This window comes from Medicago truncatula, chromosome 2, assembly GCF_003473485.1.
Source record: "Medicago truncatula cultivar Jemalong A17 chromosome 2, MtrunA17r5.0-ANR, whole genome shotgun sequence".
Lineage (NCBI taxonomy): Eukaryota > Viridiplantae > Streptophyta > Magnoliopsida > Fabales > Fabaceae > Medicago > Medicago truncatula.
The window spans coordinates 4878343-4897256 of record NC_053043.1 but is presented as its reverse complement, the minus strand read 5'-3'; the positions used below and the strand labels follow the sequence as shown (position 1 = coordinate 4897256).

At 32.2% G+C, this 18914-nt stretch overlaps 2 protein-coding genes across 2 annotated transcripts; one reads left to right on the top strand and one right to left on the bottom strand.

The window, feature by feature from the left end:
• The first annotated feature begins 2899 nt into the window (after positions 1 to 2899).
• Positions 2900 to 7523, top strand: LOC25485964 (trihelix transcription factor ASIL2). Its single transcript, XM_013607105.3, has 2 exons — positions 2900 to 4024; positions 7254 to 7523. Exons 1-2 carry the CDS (start codon positions 3088 to 3090, stop codon positions 7268 to 7270), a joined length of 954 nt encoding a protein of 317 aa, XP_013462559.1. The 5' UTR covers positions 2900 to 3087; the 3' UTR covers positions 7271 to 7523.
• Positions 7524 to 10952: 3429 nt separating this feature from the next.
• On the bottom strand, positions 10953 to 15471 carry LOC25485963 (protein LIGHT-DEPENDENT SHORT HYPOCOTYLS 10). The gene is made up of 2 exons (XM_013607104.3): positions 14722 to 15471; positions 10953 to 11233 (listed from the first exon to the last, which is right to left on the bottom strand). Exon 1 carries the CDS (start codon positions 15282 to 15284, stop codon positions 14730 to 14732), a length of 555 nt encoding a protein of 184 aa, XP_013462558.1. The 5' UTR covers positions 15285 to 15471; the 3' UTR covers positions 10953 to 11233; positions 14722 to 14729.
• Positions 15472 to 18914: the final 3443 nt, after the last annotated feature.

Sequence of the window (18914 nt, the reverse complement as noted above, 5' to 3'; positions counted from 1 at the left end):
TTTTTTATGTATCAGTAATATTGCTAATATCCATAGACAACGTTTATTTGAATAAAAAACAAAATACTAAATATAAGTAAATCCATTTACAAAAACAAAAAATTGAAGAAAGAATTGAAAATCAAAGTATAATTTTTTTTTTAAGCGAAGTAAAAATTAAATTAAAAAGGAAAGGAAGTACAAGATTGGGGGCATGAACCTGACTCGTAAAACCACAACCTCAAACCTTAACGGGTGATACAACAAGTTAGTACAAGTGGTAAAGAAAACAACTTTAAACAACGTGATCCAAGCGAACCCACGTGTGGATGCGAAATTGAACTGCAAAATAACGTAGAGTGAGTGTTTGGAGCATCTAGGCATGCCTATTAATCGTCTGCCAGCACATAAGTGATTCAAGGTCCAGCAGCTCTTTCAAAAAACGTCAGCAAGCCATAAACACCCTTTCGGACCAAAACATCAGATCACAGTCCAGATAAAGCGAAAGTGGAAAGATGAGCACATTAGTGCTCGTCTTGACACTAGTTGTTGCAAAAAAATTCTTGATAATATATGAGCACTCTAGCTTAATCTCTAACTAGACATATTTTGATAGATTTTACCCATCTTCCAACTTAATTTCAAATTACTAGAACTCATTTTTTATGATTGTTGGATGGATAATACAAAATCTTAAATTTATATAAACTATCAGGATATAAAATATAATCAACATGATAAATATCAAATCGAATTAGTTGTAAAGAGTGATCCTTACAATAAGTATAAATAATGAATTAAACTAAGAGTTATAAAAAAAAAGGACACACACAATTGTTCCTAATAATATTTAAAATTGTCTCTAACAAAATTCTCTGTTTTTTTTTTTTTTTTTTTTATATATATAAAACATAAACTAACTTAATGATAGATTAAGTTTTGTTTTGATCCTTTACTAATTTAAATTTCACAGCACTTGGAATTCTAAAATAAAAGTAAAAATAATTCAAAAGTAAATTCTTGATAATTATTACACGGTTTTTTGGGTGTAAATCTAATATTCGACTAGTGCAAATCAGGGATACAAAATTTATTTTTTTAGAGACTAGTATAAATCTAATATTCGACTAATACACGGTTCTTGATAATTACTATAACCTATTTCTTCTAAGAATGGGATGGATAAGACTAAATTTAAATTTATATTAAAACTTTTAAAATTTAAAACATTATCATGGGGATATGCAAAGAATTGAAATATTAAAAACAAATTTTGTTCAGGAAAAATTAAAATAAAATTTTCTAATTGGTGGATTCTAGGGTGAGGTTCTAACAAGTCCCTCACCCGTGGACCATTCAATTTCACCGTTAGATTAAAAGCAACCTACCTGATCTAATTTACAAAAGTGAACCATAAAAGGGGCTTAACAACATAGATCTATATGTAAAGTTTGACTCAAAGAATTTTCACATCACTTCACACTAGATATTCATATTTTAATCTATTAACTTTAATTGGAATTAAAAACCAACATAATTGCATTAGATATCGTAAGCTTGATTATGGAGCGAGGGAGGAAGATGGAGCCGCATTTGATTATTTTTTGGAGCAGTTTGATTTACTAGAACCACCACCGAAGGAAGGTTATCAAGGGTGAGAGCATGGAAATGGAAACGGAGAAGGCTAGAGAGAAGAAAAGAAAGAAGTGTGATATTGTGCATAAAGTGTAGGTAGGATACAAGCACTTAGATTAATCGAATGGATATTAATGTTTTTTATAATGGTCCACCGATGAGGGACTTGTTAGAACCCTCACCCTAGAATCCACCATATATATATATATATATATATATATATATATATATATATAATTTAGAGTACATTTTTCTAAAAAAAATAATCCATTAACAACTCAATTCTTAACTAAAATTAAATTTCGTTATACACAACATGAATTAATAAATTAAGATTTAGACATTAAAGATTACATAAATATTACAAATAAAAAAAGGTGTACAAAAACGTTGGTAATAGATAGATAATACATAAATGTAACAAATAATAGAATTTAATATACTTTGTAAAACACATATAATATATTGGTTCTCATATGACATGCACGACATCAAAGGTCATCTTTAATATATGAAGAATTAGAGAAAATGAATTTTCGTGATAGATATCAAATCAAAGTAGTTGTAACAAATAATATTTAACATAAGTATGAAGAATGAAATGAATTAAAAAAATATATATTGAAGACAAACAATTAGTGATTTGATAATAAAACATAGGGTGCGTTTGTTTTAAGTTATATTTGTAGCTTTTTGGAAATAAAATGATAGAAATAAATTTGTTTATGTTTGTTACAAGTTTGCTAAATTTTATTTTCAATATAAAACGTTCTCGAGAATAAAAAAAAAATCCCAAAGAAACGGGTGGGAATAAAGTTCCCATGAAGATGAGAATAAATTCATATGTAATTACATATTATAATCCCTATTTTTATGGTTCCTCGGCATATTATAATGTTAAGAAAACATATTTTTTTCTAAATACATTGGAATAAAATTCACATCTTTATATTCCAAAGAATATTATTCCTAAGAATAAATTTGACAAACTTGAAACAAATGCACATATAGAATTAAGGTCAGACAATTGAGATCTTAAAACACTTTATTATTTTTATTTAATAATATAAAATTTTAATTTAAAATTTGAATCGTTTGATCTCAATCTAACAATCATGAATCATTCATTACGTCTATTTAAAAAAAAAAATAGAGTGATCAAAGTGGATAAAACAAAATAAAATTAAAGTGGAGGCAAGAGTGTACTAGTTTAATGAAAGATTAAAAATAAGAAGATAGGAGTATAATCTAATTTTACTTTAGTTTTTAATTTATCTTTTTTTTTGGTTTTTTTTAAAGTTTGGGCTTCCGCGGTCAGTGATCCGATGACGCGAGCCAGTTCCCCCAATACACCGGCGACCGTACCGTGTAATCACACGCCGTTTAACCTTTTCTATATCTTTTTCTCTTTCTCTCTCAACCCTAATTTCTTCTCATTCTCTCTCTTTTCTAACCCTAACCCTAATTTCTCCGATGCCGGATTTTCACCACGATTCTCTCACACCACCGTCACGCACCGTCCCCGTCCGCGAGGATTGTTGGTCTGAAGATGCTTCTTCTACTCTCGTCGATGCATGGGGTCGTCGGTATCTTGAACTCAACCGTGGTAATCTTCGTCAGAAAGATTGGCAAGATGTTGCTGATGCTGTTAACGCTCTTCATGGTCATACAAAGAAAACTCATCGCACAGATGTTCAGTGTAAGAATCGAATCGATACGATTAAGAAAAAGTACAAGGTTGAAAAGGCTAGGGTTACGGAATCTAATGGTGTTTTGCATTCTAATTGGCCTTTTTTTGAACGGTTAGATGTTTTGATTGGACCTAATTTCAGTTCTAAGAAGTTATCAATTTCTTCACCAGGGGCGGTGACACCGTCGCCTCCGGTAGCTCTTCCGTTGATTCCTCATCGGAAATTTGCTAATTCTGGTGGTTATTCATCACCTGCAATTGCGGTACATTCGACTGCGGTGGCTCTCCCACAGAAGAGGAATTATTCTGCGGTGGCTGCGGCTACGGTGAATGTGATGGATGATGGGTATTTTAGGAGGAATTATTCTGCCGTAGCTGCGGCCGCTGCTGCCGCGGAAGCTGATGAGGATGATGATGAGGATGATGAGGTGGAAGAAGTTGAGGAAGAAGATGTGGAAGTAGAGGAAGAGGAAGGGAGGAGGAGTGAAGTGGATGAAGGGGATAAAGGGAGAGAAGGGATGAAGAGATTGGCGAAGGCAATAGAGAGTTTTGGTGAAATGTATGAGAGAGTGGAAGAACAGAAACTGAGGCAGATGGTGGATTTGGAGAAACAAAGGATGCAATTTGCTAAAGATCTTGAGGTGCAGAGGATGCAGATGTTTATGGATACTCAAGTTCAGCTGGAGAGAATCAAGCGGGGAAAACCCTCTGGGTCTAATGGTGAGATAAAAAATTTAAGTAGTTTAAGCTTTTTTAATTATTTTGTTTCCCTTTTAGCTTGATTTGATAATTGGTAACGTAGGGCACTGTTTAGTCTTTTGTTTATCAATGAATGAATGATGTTAATGTTGTGCATTTATCGGTCTCAAGGGTATGCTTCAATAAGTTTATTTTTGGTTTAGGAGAATAAAAGTAGTTATTTTGTGTGTTGATTTTGGATTGAAGGAGTGCTATGAATGAATGCTTTTAATTGGTTGTTTCTTGTGGTTCTGCAATTAAATATATTGGCAAGTGGTGCACTAGTACTATGTTTTAGAGAGTTCATCATATTACTCTAAGAATTTCTTTTCTACGAAAAAAGTCCTTCAAAACTTCAAGGGTGTTTTTTGTGCATAATAAGGAACAACATTAGCTGAACTGCAAAAAAATTGAGTTACAATACAACAGCTTTCTGTTCTTTATGTTTTGTGGGTGGTTCACATAACAATAGCATATTTGGCAGTAAAACCAGGGGGTGGTTTCACTTGATGTGAACCCAATTTGGCTTGCTGGTTGGTTTTGATTGACATTGATGGGATTTGGCTGGAATTATGTGTATTTTTTACTTTTAGATGGTGTTGGGTACTTGTGCATTATGCAAGTTTCTCCTGTATTAAACTATTTAAATTTTCAACTCTTGTTTTGTGTGTAATTTTTTTGTTCTATTACCATTTTGCAATAAGGTAAATGCTAACTAATGTCTTCACTCTTATGTACAATGGTTAAGGAATCAAAAATAGATTTTTTTTAATGGAAAATGTAGCTTTTGAAATTAATAATATTGATTGTCATGATTTACACTATTTTCTTTTCTATATCTTGATTCCTTGACCAGCATTCTTAGCAAGATCTTTAAAATAGTAAACTAAAACATAGAACAAATATATGTGTTGTATTGAATCCTTAATTTTTCTGTAAATCGAGTCCACTTTATTTGTTGTGTTGAGTGTTATTGTTTTTATGCCGGTGTAGATTGACTTGATTTTGAATAAGCTATCTTACATTATGAAGTGACCTTGTTCTTTTGTGTATGGATATAGTGGGGTGTTACTATAAATACAAGGGAGAAATAATTTGATAATTATTTAATAGTAACAAATTCAAAGATTACTACCTCGTGTCAAATATACATATTCATGTCTACTAAGCATGTTAGTAATGTAGATGAAGTAAGAGAAACAAACTATATCTAGCAAACATGTTTAGTGGTATAACATGTAAATATTTCAAATAGGTCAGAAGTCCTTTCACCTTGGTCGGTGATTGTCACACTGAAATATTTTAAAGCAAGAGCTCACATCCTTCAAATGATATAAAATCAAATGAGTCCAAAAGTCCATTTCCAAGTAAGAATGTAGGTAACTATTTAATAGTTATCTTAATGTTAACATTTATTTCATATTTAGTAGTGATTATGATAAGTAAAAATGTTCCTTGTGGGAATAGGTCAGATGACAGTTCACAATTCACAGGCAAGGATGAAAAAATGTTCTGAAAACAACATCCAATGAGCAATCGATGCTCAAAGAAGAGCAATCACCGATGGTAGAATCTGGTACGATGCTGTGTCTATCAGCCCATAGATTATTTGGGCACATGATCCTCAGCCCATAGATTGGCCAAGGCTGTGCCAATGGTAGAATCTGGTACGATGCTGTAGTCATTAATTATTTGGGCACATGATCCTCAGCCCATAGATTGGCCAAGGCTGTGCCAATGGTAGAATCTGGTACGATGCTGTATCTATCAGCTGCGCTGGGTAAGTAAAGGTGCCACACACCACCATAAGTACTGTCCTGATGCCTTAATCTTTCTTCCACGCTGACATTTTGATAAAAAGCTGTAAGGTTGATCCCTGATACTTGGATATTCAATAAAAAAATTAGTTGATTTACTGTCCTCTAATTAAAACTTACCCTATATGCCCAGTTCAATAAACATAATTTAGTGGGATGGTTTGGGTTAATATATCTAATTACCACCTAGCCAGCCGTAGTTGGTATCGAGGTGCAATGCAAATTTAGAAGTGACTCGAGTGAGGTATCCGAGGGAAAGAAACTGTATAGTTGGGTCTTTTTGTTTTCTGTTGTTATTTGGTGCAATTCTCTTCTTTTCCCTCTTGATTATGGATAAGTAGTTAGAGGCTGGAAAAGTTGGGAAACAGTTTTGACAAGTAGCTGATACGGACTGATTTAACATCAGAGAGATGAGATTGGCTTTTGCTGAAATAGTGATGGCCTGGATCCTTGTGGACGGTTTTCTGTAGAAAAGATGAAGTGTTTGAATGGAAATTTGATGGTAGTTATGGTATATTTGTGTCTTTCACCCGTTTCAGTTGAATTGGGTTCATGTCACTTGTCTTGATCATGGGATCCTCCTGACAGTTCCTGTTTACTTATTTATAGTACATTTATAGTTAGGTTAAATCTTCCATCTTCGAGCTCTTCAGTCTCCTAAATTAAAACACAGGTTTTCATGAATGTTATCGCAGTATGTTTGGTTTCTTTCTATGGGTTTTATGGAGCTTTACCATATGTTTTAATGTTTATTTCTAAGTGCTTTACCATATGTGTTTTGGAAAGGATAGTAGTTATTGTGTGATACCTGGTTTTGATGGTATGGGTGCCTTGTTACATCATTGTTTGAACAGTTACTTTAGTCTACTCATCCAAGTCTGTTGTGTTGGCCACAACTTGTTAGTCCAGTATCACGCAACAGAAGTGTCATTTTGTATAATGATAAACGTGGAGGTAACTCATCCCAATTGAAATACAGTTCCAACCTTCCATGTTTAGCATTTAGAAATATCTTTGTTTAGCATTTAGAAATATCTTTGTTTACAGTCCATATTGACTTGTCTGATTGCTATGTGCTTGATACAACAGTGCTATGAATATATTCTTGCTCAATGCTTTTTAGGTTGCAAGTAATTCCGTTTAGAAAAAGATGTGGTTTTTCAGCTTTCAACAACTGTGTTGTTGCTTGAGTGCAGTAATGTTTCCTCTCTTTTGACTTGAAGTAAACATAGTTGTTATGTCTCATCAATATATCTATCAAAGTAGTAAAGCATAGTTATGAACTGTTCTTCCATTGTTGTAAGGATTTATTGTGGTTGATGATTGAACCTCACTCAACTTGCATGTCATGTGTTTCTGCGGAACTGTATTGACAAATTTGTTCTTTGCTGCAGATATGTATAATAGCTAGCCAAGCGGGCAATGGTTCGGTGATGGTGATCAGAACACTCATGTTTTGGTTATGATCACGGGAAAGTACATATCTTCAGCTGATACTGTCATGAGGGAATCTCTAAATAGAATTTATCGAGGAGTAATTTTGGATTCATTTAGCTAGCTTTTATTAATTTTGTTATTAGCCCTTATAAATTAATTCAGCAACTATACTTAAGCCTAATTCGGGCTGCCACACAGATTTGACTCTAATGTATAACTCTTCTATATGTCTCGTTCTCCTTCCTCTTTTTTTTTTATACCCTCGTTTTGTTTCTTATCATTATTCGATCATTTACAATCAGCAAAGCCATATGGTTACGGATCACGGTTAGATTCTAGTATTATGAAATATTAACCAGTAAAGTGAAATAAAATATGCAAAAACGAAGTTTAATTTAAAAGAATTTGGACTAGAATGACAAATAAAAAAAACAGATGTTCATGTTGATTTTCATCGTCTGCTTTGTCCCAGTTTACATCCCGTGTTTGTTTGAAAATGCTCGTTCCATTACACGCATATAATTAAGGCAAAATTATGTTCTTTTAAGTTGAATCATGTTTATGTTTGGTTTTTCTTTCAAAAAATAAGTTTGGTTTTATGTTTTTTATCTCGCTTTAAACTAGTCATTTATGTTTGATTTTTGTCTTATAAAATTCTATGATGAAGTATTATAAGATTTAATTTTAACATCACAATCAAATCGATTGTCCAAGCTAGTTTACTTGAAACTACTTTACTGGAGGAGGAGGAGGTTGATGATATTGATTATGTGGATAGGTCTTTATCACCAAGTTTTGTACACGTGCCTTAATGGATTGTATAAAGCTTCAAGAAACGTAGACCATTTATAGAGCTTAATTTATGTTTTCTGAAGGACTGCCCAACTCCTTTCTTCCTCACACAAATTTTAAATCCGTCGCGCCGTCATGTAGATCAAATGGATGGTGGTGCGATGAGGGTCTCTGTCCTCCGCACCACCGTGCCTTTCCGACGTACGGTTTCTCTCTCTGTCATCGTAAAGGTTGGTTTGTGTTTTTGGTGTTTTGTTTGGTTCGCTTGGTTAGGACGTTGGTGCGTTTCGTGGTGTGACGTTGGATGCTTCTCGGTGGTTGTTTGGTTTTACCGGGGCTACTATTTGATTCGTTTTCTCTCTTGGTTGCGGTGGAGGTTACGTTTGATAGCAACATAGGTGGTGATGGTTTTGATGGATCTTTGGTTGTTTTGGTTTGCGGTGCTTCATGGCGGTTTTCATGATGGTGCTGATTTTGGGTCTTTTGTGGCGGGGCTCGTGGTGGTGGTGCTTGTGGTGGTTTTTGGTGGTGATGCGCGTGGTGGCTGGTGTTGCTTTTTAGTGATGGTTAATGGTGGTTTTTGTGGTGGTCAATGGTAGTTTTTGTGACTATGGTGGTAGTGGTGTTGATTTTTGTGGTGGTTTTTGGTGGTGGTTAGGTTTTTTTCCTTGTTGTATGATGGTACAAGGGTTTGTAGTTGGCTTTTGCGGTTCTTCGAGGTGTGTTTTGGGTGAAGGTGTTTGGGAGAGCTAATGGTGGTGTTTGGGGTTTTATTCCCGAATATTTTTCAAAGGTTGTTGGTTGTTGTGTAGTTTTTAAGTTGGTGTTCAGGGGTTTTGTGCGAGCAGCGGAATATGGGTGGTGAAAGTTGTTTTTGTGGTGTTGTGACGATGTTTGAGGATTTTGGTACCACATATGTTTATGTTGTTTCGTTGATCGCCCTGTTAGCTTGGTTTTGGTGTTTCTATTAATTGATTTCAGAGATGGCCCTTTGCTAGGAGGCGTTTCCTATAGGTTTTTTTGGAATTTTTCTTTGATTCACAGGTGTAAGGATTTTCAATTGGGGGCTCCCCGTCTATCCTTTGTATGTTGCTACTTTAAGACTCCTAGCCTAGCACTCCTTGTGCTGATTAAGATTCATTTCGATTTTAATAAATTTCATTTTAGTTTTTTCAAAAAAAAAAAAAAAAATTATGTTTTCTGAAAGAATATTATTAAGGGAGGAAGACTCTTGCAGCAATGAGTAAAGGGCATCGATTCCTGATACTCCTAAATTAGAGATGTATCTGCATAGATAAATATTAGATACCGATACTTCATTGATACTTCATAAATACTGGTAGATATGCATCCTGTAAGGCTATAAATATCATAATTCTTTATTTTATTTTTTAAAATATATTTTATTGGATACATATAAATACTTCAAGGATACTCAACAATACATATCTAGGATACAAGTGAAAAACTAATGGAGACTAGAGATGTACACGAATAATAGTAATGAGAGAGAAAATACTTCATTAGTTAGCATTAGACAAAACTTACTTTTATTTTTTTTGGATGGATTGTTGAAATGACAATAACTATCAATAACTCACACACAAAAATGAAAGAGCTATGATTCGAACTCCGACCACACCTCACAATTTCCTATTTTAATAATTGAACTAGGACTCGTGTACAACTTATTTTGAGTTCTTTCAATGATATTTGTGTCAACATTCTAATGTAAAAACTAAAATATATAATAATTTAGACAAAAATTATATAATTTTTTGTGATCGTAGGTATTTAATTTGTAAATTTATGCTCAATATAGTTTATTGTCGGTGAATAATCATCATTACAAGTAAATAGTTTTCATGATAAATTTATTGTTAACGTATCTAAACCATATAATATCTTGAATTTTAGTATTTTTGCGTATTTGTATATTTGTATCATTCAGCTTATATTATTCACACAAAAAATGCTTTAAGCTCATATTATTATGTTTAACACATTCAAACGCTATTTAAAATAACATCTAAAAAAAGGTGCCTTCTACGGTACACCCGAATATATATATGTACCGATACTCCAAACCAAAATGACCAATAGTTTTCTGACAGTATGGAACAAGTAAGTTTGACTGGATTGTAGATTTAGCACCACCAAACTTGTGAATTTTGCATTTTGAGACTTTTATTTTATGATATAATTATTTAATTAACTCCATTCAGCTTTTTCTCCTTGATTGCAATTCTTCTCCTTCAGTGCCAGCATTTCAAGGGAAATTAGTGGAGAAAAAGAAATGAACATAGTACCATAGTGAGAAAGAATTAATGCTATTAATTAAATGAAGTTTTGTTCAAAGATGTGAGAAACTAAATCGGTACATAGATGAACTTCCGTGTTCCCAAAAAGGTTCAGATGATGAAGAGGAAATTGTGATGGCAGTTACCGATTTTGCATTTCAGAGATGAAGGTTGGAGAGAAAATAGTGATGGCAGTTACTGGTTTTGTTTCGTTTTAATTAAAAAAAATTATAATTACTGACTAAATAATTTGTACAATCTATAGGGGTTAAATTGAATAGACAAACGTACTAATACTTTTTCCTTAGGTCAATCTCTAATAATGCTGATATGGATCATTTAATTGAAATATCTTTTTTTGTTGGTCAAATATTAGGGAGTATCGAAACACTCAATTTTATTTGGAGTAAAATAAAAATTGCCCTAACAAAAACCGTTATCAAAGCAACTATATATATTAATCATACGGGATTATACGCTATAAACGGTGTTCTATACGCTAGAGTCTTTGACCTTTTAACAGAGTCATACTGTCATATACTGCCATAGTAGTAATAATAGCTGTAAAGCTAGGCAGCATTCTTACCGTTTCTATTTTAAAGATGAAGTCTAATATGTGATAAAATTACAAAGGTTGTTATACATATATTTAAGACTTACTCAGAACAAACATGCTCCAAAAACATTATTGTGACGTTCTGTTTTACAAATTGGGATCCATCAATATTCTTTTGTGATGAATTTTCAGTCAATGAAGTGCAGATGGTACTTGTATTTCTAGCTTGGACATGCTTGTTCTCCTTGGCAAGTTGAATCCCCAATCCAAGTAAGTCATTCTTGATGCCCTGAATGCAACGAATATTAAAGAAACAGATAGTGAGAAGTCATTGAATGTTAACATTAGTACCTGTATAGTGCTAATTGTAGGTTCCTTGTCAATCGAATTTCATCCAAAATAATGTATGATATGCTGTGAAAGACAAGAAGTTTTCAAAAACGTATGTCATGCATTAATCCTTATAAACTACTATATATGCAAGTAAAAAATTGGTCAAAAAAAAAGGACATGTGCAAATGTAGTACATAACTCACAACTGAACCACAAAAGAGACTAATCAAATTGGATTTGAAGAGAATTATTAAAAATAGTAGTTCCACATCTGAGGATCAATTAGGGAGACTAAAAAGGTTAATGATATGAAATGAAATAGATTTAGATCTTTTGGTTCATGAACCAAGACATTAAAGTACTAAAGCCCAACGTCTAAAAATACTCTTATAGATTGTGCATGTGCAAAAAATACAATAGTTCAAGAAACATCTACATGCAACTACAAATAGATAAGTATAAGTATGGATACAATTGTATATTTAAGTTTTTAAGATGTGATATCCTTAATATTGAGGGCTTAATACGTTCCACTACTAGTTCTCATAATATAATTATTCTTAATTACAATGGTATTTGAGTTGTGTTCGTTCCCTCATACACTATATGTAACAAATTCCTCGTCTTACCAACTATTTCTTTGAAGTATTTATTTTACAATCACATGTCTTCTACAAGAACATGAAAGAATCGCTATCTGAAGTCTTCAACAAGATTAAAAATGAGGCTTGCTATAAACTAAGAAGATATAGTGATCCTTTTTCGAAGTCTTCATCTGGACCAACAAGGAGGCTCACAAGCAATTTCGAAGAATGATCTATATCTCAAATACTCTTCAACACAGCCGATAAGAAGACCAAAACGAATAAGAAGACCAATATGTTTTAAAGATCAATTATGATACCTATTACCGGTTTAATGCGAGCGGAGATGATTTTACAAATCGACGTCTCATCAAGTAGGAACTATGCTTAGAGTCTTCGAAATATGTGTAAAGAATGAGTGCAAAATATATACAAGATTCAAGGGCGTACATGTACATACCCACAACTACACCCACATGTAGTGTTTTTACCCCAGAGCTTGCTCGAATTATAATGTATAAGATTATTGTTCATGTTGTACATAACACTTATGTAAATTCATATATCTCAGATATAATAAAAGCAAAAGATGACTCACAGTAGAAAATTGCTCTCCTCCCAACAAAAAATGTTCACTCCCATACAAACTGACCAAAATACCACCCACATGACTTAAGTTACACAGGTGTTAAATCCAACGTGACTTAAGTCACGTTCGCTATAATGGTACATCCCACATGAGTTAACTCAAGTAGGTTATAACCCAGCGTGAGTTAACTCATGTAGGTTATACTTCAGCTTACCAAACGTGAGTTAACTCACGTGGGGGTATTTTGGTAAGTTTGTATGAGAGTGAACGTTTTTTGTTAAGAGAGAAGCAAATTTCCTCACAGTATAACAAAAGTAAATGCAGGTCTGGCCCATGGGGTAAGGCCACCAAGGCAATTGCCATAAGTCTAAAAAAATAAAAAACAATTTTTACATGATAAAAGACCTCATATTCTACTAAAATTGATAAAATATTATATATAATGTATTTGATAAAAAAAAAACCTCATATTCTAGTAGTTTTACTAAGGTACTGTTGTGAACTTCAAAAGAGTCTCATCTAAATATTATATATAATGCTTGAGCCGAGTCCCTCAGTAAATATAGTCTTAAGTTGTTTTTTTAGATTGTTTTTAGATTGTTTTAATAATGCATGAATTAGCTCGTAGCCTGAACATGTCTATAAAAAGTAATGTACAAAATTCAAACAAAAGCCTAGATTATTTTGCTGCAAAAAACATCCTCAAGCATCTAAAAATATATAAATATGGGTACAATTGTTTTTAAATATTTGAGATGTAAAGTCAATAATATTGTTTCACCATAGTGTATATTTTTTTTTATCAATCGTGAGACTCTTAATATTTGAGGGGATAGTGGATCAAGTAAATGCGTTATAATCACTAATAGTATTTGGAGAACGCACAATATGATCATTGTCCTTTTTATTTTATGGATGTTGTTGTGTAGATTTAGTGGATTGTGTCTTAAGGTTATAGGGAAGTTCCCATAGATATGGATGTTGACTTTCAAAACTAATGGACACAATATTAAGTTGAAAACTTAGAGAGCAAGAGGAAGGGAGAGACAACCGACACAATAAAACAATTAAAACACACAAAGTAATTAATAGTTTATGTGATTTTAGTTTCAAGCCTTTTTGAAAGTACATAGGTACATTCAAGATGTACGTACACTAACATACTTCAGCCTGAAACTAGACATGAATGTCCACCCACAAGAACAGTCTGGTAAGTTGAGATGTTTGATCTATTTGTCTATGCTTACCTTTTTTGTCTAGAAGACAAAATTCCCACTTAACTTTCTTTGTTCTCCCACTCTTCTTTTAGACAATATTTGTGCTCATACTTATGGAAGCATTCTTTTATAATTGGATTATATATTTGAAGAGACAATATTGACAAATCTAATAATGATCAATAGACAACAAAAAAGGAAACGTCCAGTCACTTTTAATCTTTTATAGAATCTCTCATTACACTCACACTAATGGTTAGATTATATATGCTTATAAAAAAATGGTTAGATTTATATATAGACAAATACTCTATAAATATGGGAAACATTGAACACCTATAGAATAGGGACAAATTACCAACTAACTTTTTCCACCTTGTCTCTAATGTGGTACAATGGTCTTAAAGAAGCACTGAGTTATTAAATAAAACATGTATTTGTTAGTTTAAAAAATAAATTCAAGAAATCCAAATTACATTTTAGGTTCTACGTAAATTTGTATAAAATCTTACATGCAACGGTATATAGCTTACATATCAAGGTCACAACCATGGGGAGCACAAGAAATCTTGGAGAATCAGAAATTGGCCCAAAATTGGCATAAAGTAAGGCACCTGAGGGAGTATTTAATTAGGAAATATAATTATGTCTTGAATGATAGGAGAGAGAAAGAGAAGGAGAGAATGAGTGCACTAAAGAGAAGGTATCCTCTCTGGTTAAATTATTCTCACAAATTTTTAACCAATAAATTATTCTTACTCTAGAAATTTATATTTTCTCAATTGACAATGGGAATTTAGGGTTTGTATTCCTTTTGTTTTTTAAATAAAATTTTAGGGTTTGTATTCTGCTTCTAGGGTTTTCTATACTCCAATATCTGTGTATCTCCATATGGCAAAAAAAATTACCCTCAAGTTTAAAAAAACGGCTTCAAAATTTTCAACCATACCTTATCTTGATCCTGATATAACTTAATTAAATTCAAGCTAATTGCATTTAAATTCAAACTAATTAAGGCATACAAATATTAATTAATTTGATAAAAAAAATTTACCATGAATCTCAAGAAGCTAATTGGTTGAAAGACTTAGAAGTAGTATTATGAGTGCCCTTAAGTTGACTCCTCTTCTTCTTTTTCTTTGTGTAAGGGATCCCTCTAGCCTTTGATTGACACTCCTTAACTTCACGAAGGTAAACACGAATAGCTCCGGTTCCAAACGGATTATTCTCCGGCGATCCACCGTGTTCTTCATAAGCAGCTCTTAGCCGTCCGATGAGTGCATCAAGACTCCCCCAAGCTTGTCTCAACGGACAAGTACACGGTGCCGGCGGATCGGGTTGTCCGAAAAAGATGCAACCGTGCAAGTGAACCTTAGTCTTTCCAAATTGATCTAAGTAACGAAGGAACTCAAGCACATGGTTGAAGTTGCACTGAGACAAAGAAACTGGTGGTGATTGGTTCCTTAAGTATTGTCCAAACGTGTTCCAGTCACGTTTCTTTTGTGACTCATAACGGCTCAAAGGAGCTACTGCCGCTGTTGGTTGTTGATCGGAGCCGCCGGGCCGGGACGATGAAGATGAGGCTTGAACGGTGTCGTTTTGCATTGAGCTTGACATGGTTGGTGATTAGTAATTAATTAATACTTAATTAATTAATTACTATTGTGTAAGTGAAGGTGGGAATTGAGATTAATAGATGTTGAGGGAAGGAGAGGTATAATGGAGGTGGTGAAAGAATTTGTGAGTGTAGTGGAGAAAGATGAAAATCTCACATCTATTGGTCTTTTGAGAGGACATGTCATGGGCCCTATAGGAAGGTGCTTTTGTTCCCCCTTTTCAAATTCTCTCTCATATTTGTATTTCCACTATTTACCTATATTATTACAATTATTTCTGGAGACTATTGTTGTTTATTTATAATATATATACCAAACATAATGTTAACATATTCGAGTTTGAGTTCAAGAGTCACTAATTTGGGAGGTAACCTAGGTCTATGTTAAGGGAAAAAGTAAATGTCACACATTGACTTGATGATTAGTTTCATTACAAATCTAAAAAGATTTTAATAGTAAGGATATCTTAAAACGTTAATTGGAGTCAAAGATTAGTTGGTCTTGGTTAAGAAAAAAATGTAAAAAGTATGTTTTTTTCTATGGCTTAAAATGAAAAATGCATAACTTAATTAGGGCCATCTAATATATGGATTTGGTTTAAAAGTGTACTCTTTATTTTTAGTAAATTTTAATAAAATATTATATTTTTTTAAAACCATAAATTTATTTTTTATCAACAAAAGCTTTATACTAATTTTGAGTCCATATAAAACACATCCAAATTAATTATGTATATTGTGTCATCATTGATCATCATTTTCACAATTGGCATTATGAGACTTGGCAATGCTAGAAACAAGACCCTAGTATTTTCTTATTTTGTCTAGTTCAAGGAAGCCAATCAGAATTCGTTTACACAGGAGTTGGTGCTTTAGTGCGTATAGTCCAAGTCTGACTTGATTTAGAATCATATTTATGAATAAGCACAATTAGTCCACTAATCGGGTTAGTTGTGGCCACAGTGATCAATATTCATGCTTAGTGAGTAAAGGATATATTTTTCTTTCGATAAATAAACAGTTTATTGATTGAGGTATCTCTACTATGAACTCTTAAAAGAAGGTTTAAAGTTAGAAAATAAAGTCAATATGTATATATATATAAGGTCAATATTAGACACCTTATTGATTCATGAGTGGAGCACAAATAAGTGAGCAAAGGGGATTGATAGATTATTTTGTCAGTGCATGATATTTGGCATCTTCTTTTTAATTTCCTAGCCATACGTACCAAGGTTATAGACCCACTTCTGAATTTGTTTCGTGTACGTACGTACGTACGTGGTTTGTTACTATAGTTTTGATACATCATAGATATGAATAGGGATGGAATTTACATTTTCTTAATGACAAATTGCATATAATTAAAAATTGAGAAGACGCACGGATACTCAATTACAGAATATATGAAAGAGAAAGAAAAACGAGACGTACGGACAAGAGATGGGTAGAGGAAACACAACAAAAGATATAGACAAAACTTTCATATTAGTGTTAAAAGTATTTGTATATCAATTGAGTAAGAGTCTCACGTTAGAAGAAAAAAATGATTGTTAAACACATTATATGTGAAATGACTTATAAGTATAATGTCTAAAGGCTTTGGATTAAAATATGTCGTCCAACTCACTTATATGATTGTTTAAAATCTGATATGATGATTCTTCGGATCCCTCATGAACAAACTGTGATATTAAAGTTGATGGTTGAACCAGTTCATTGTATCTAAAGTCTTTTAGACAAGGATGTTCAGGCAGTGTGTCTTGAAGATTGCCACTAATGATGGTGCAAGTAGAAATAGATGAAAAAGTTTCGTTTGACGCGGGTGAACTTACCCATAAAGAATGAATGATAAGGGGATGATTGTTGCTATATCAAATGTGAATAATAGTTACATATTGTATGGAAAAGTGAAAGCTGGATATTAATAAGTGAGATGACTCATAAACCTAATGTTTTGAAATTGAACAAGGGAGTACTTATTTAACCGTACACTAGCGTCAAGATAACTTAATATTTTTGGCTTAAATGTGTTTTTGCTCACTCTACTTTTAAAATAATTAAAGTTTTGGTTTCCCTATTTTAAAAATCAATTTTTTGTCTCTCCATTTAACTTATTTGTTGAATTTGGTATCTCATCTCATTTTTAGATCATTTTTATAATGACCATATTTATTTATGACGCGACAGGTCTTATTAGGCCACACCAGATATTCATGTAAGCCAAAAAAAGATATTCATGTAAGCCAAAATGCCTAGTAAATGTTGTCATTCCTTTTTCATGTTATTAATAAGGGAAATGTTAACTTGTGCCCTTAGGCATAAGTTAAGAAGACAAATGTAGAAAGTTTTTCTTGGAACTTGTGCATTCAATGTCTTAAAAGTTGCAAAAATTATACTTTCAATATAAAATTTATTTTTAATTTCCATTTTAAACTTCTTAACTTGTGCCCTAAGGGCACAAGTTAACATGACCATATTAATAAAGGAACATACTAATGAGTGCCCAAATGATGCTCTTTAAGGATCTTAAATAGTACACCCTTTAATCACTAATATAAGCAAAAATCTATTTTTTAGATTTATTAAATGACTAATGTATCTGGTTTATATATAGACCAGATACATCAGTTATTCAATGAATCTGAAAATGTAAATTTTGCTTATAATAGTGACTGGATGATATAATTTCTTATGAAAATTTATGAATTCAATGCATTAGAAATTGAAGTATTTAGATTTTTAAGTGAATATTTTCCTAATTTTGAAATTTTAACTGCTCTTAGAACACTCGTTAAAAAAGCCCATAAATGAATATGCCACTCATTAGAAAAATGGTCTAAAAATGAGACGAGAGATTAAAAATCTATAAAAAGTAAAATACAGGGACCAGAAAACAAATTTTTAAAATAGAAAACTAAAACTTCATTTGTTTGAAAACATAGGGAAAAAAAATGCATTCAAACCAATATTTTTTTTTATAGAATAATAAAAATATGGAAAAAAAGCTAATGAATTTTTTTTCTTACAAGACAGTGTATTACACCATAAAACATCAAAATGAAGACGCAAAGATTAAGAGAAGTATCAAGGGTAGTCCAAGAGAAACTATTATTGATAAGGATAGTCCAACAGAAGAGATTTATTTCTATTGTGATTAACTGTATTTATTTATCGCTTCTAGTTATTATATATATTTTTTTAATACAGCACATTAAAATAAATATTTTACGAATATTATTTATATTGTAGTTAAGTTTTTTTTTTTAAATTAGTTAAGTTATTCTTATTGTTAATCCGTTTTTTTTAATTAAAAATTTCAACTATATTATAAAAAATAGTTGAAAGCCATAAAATTCATAATTAAACTATGTTTTTTAAGGACATTGTTTTTGTTTCAAGAAGAAAAAAAATATGTGAATTTTTTTAGATGCTTTTTGTATCATTCATAATTAAACTACTCATAATATTTTTAAATCCATATAACTTTCATAAAGTTTGTTAAAGCCATGAAATTTCATTTTTAATTAAAATCCATATAAAAAGAACACATAGTTTATCCTTGTTTCAATATGGGGTTTGAAGCAAAATGGAAGGATTTTGCACTAATATAACACTCTATCCTTTCCAAA

Bases quoted from the DNA above. Each gene is read 5' to 3' on its own strand.
- LOC25485964 (XM_013607105.3), top strand. From the start codon at position 3,088: ATGCCGGATTTTCACCACGATTCTCTCACACCACCGTCACGCACCGTC.
- LOC25485963 (XM_013607104.3), bottom strand. From the start codon at position 15,284: ATGTCAAGCTCAATGCAAAACGACACCGTTCAAGCCTCATCTTCATCG.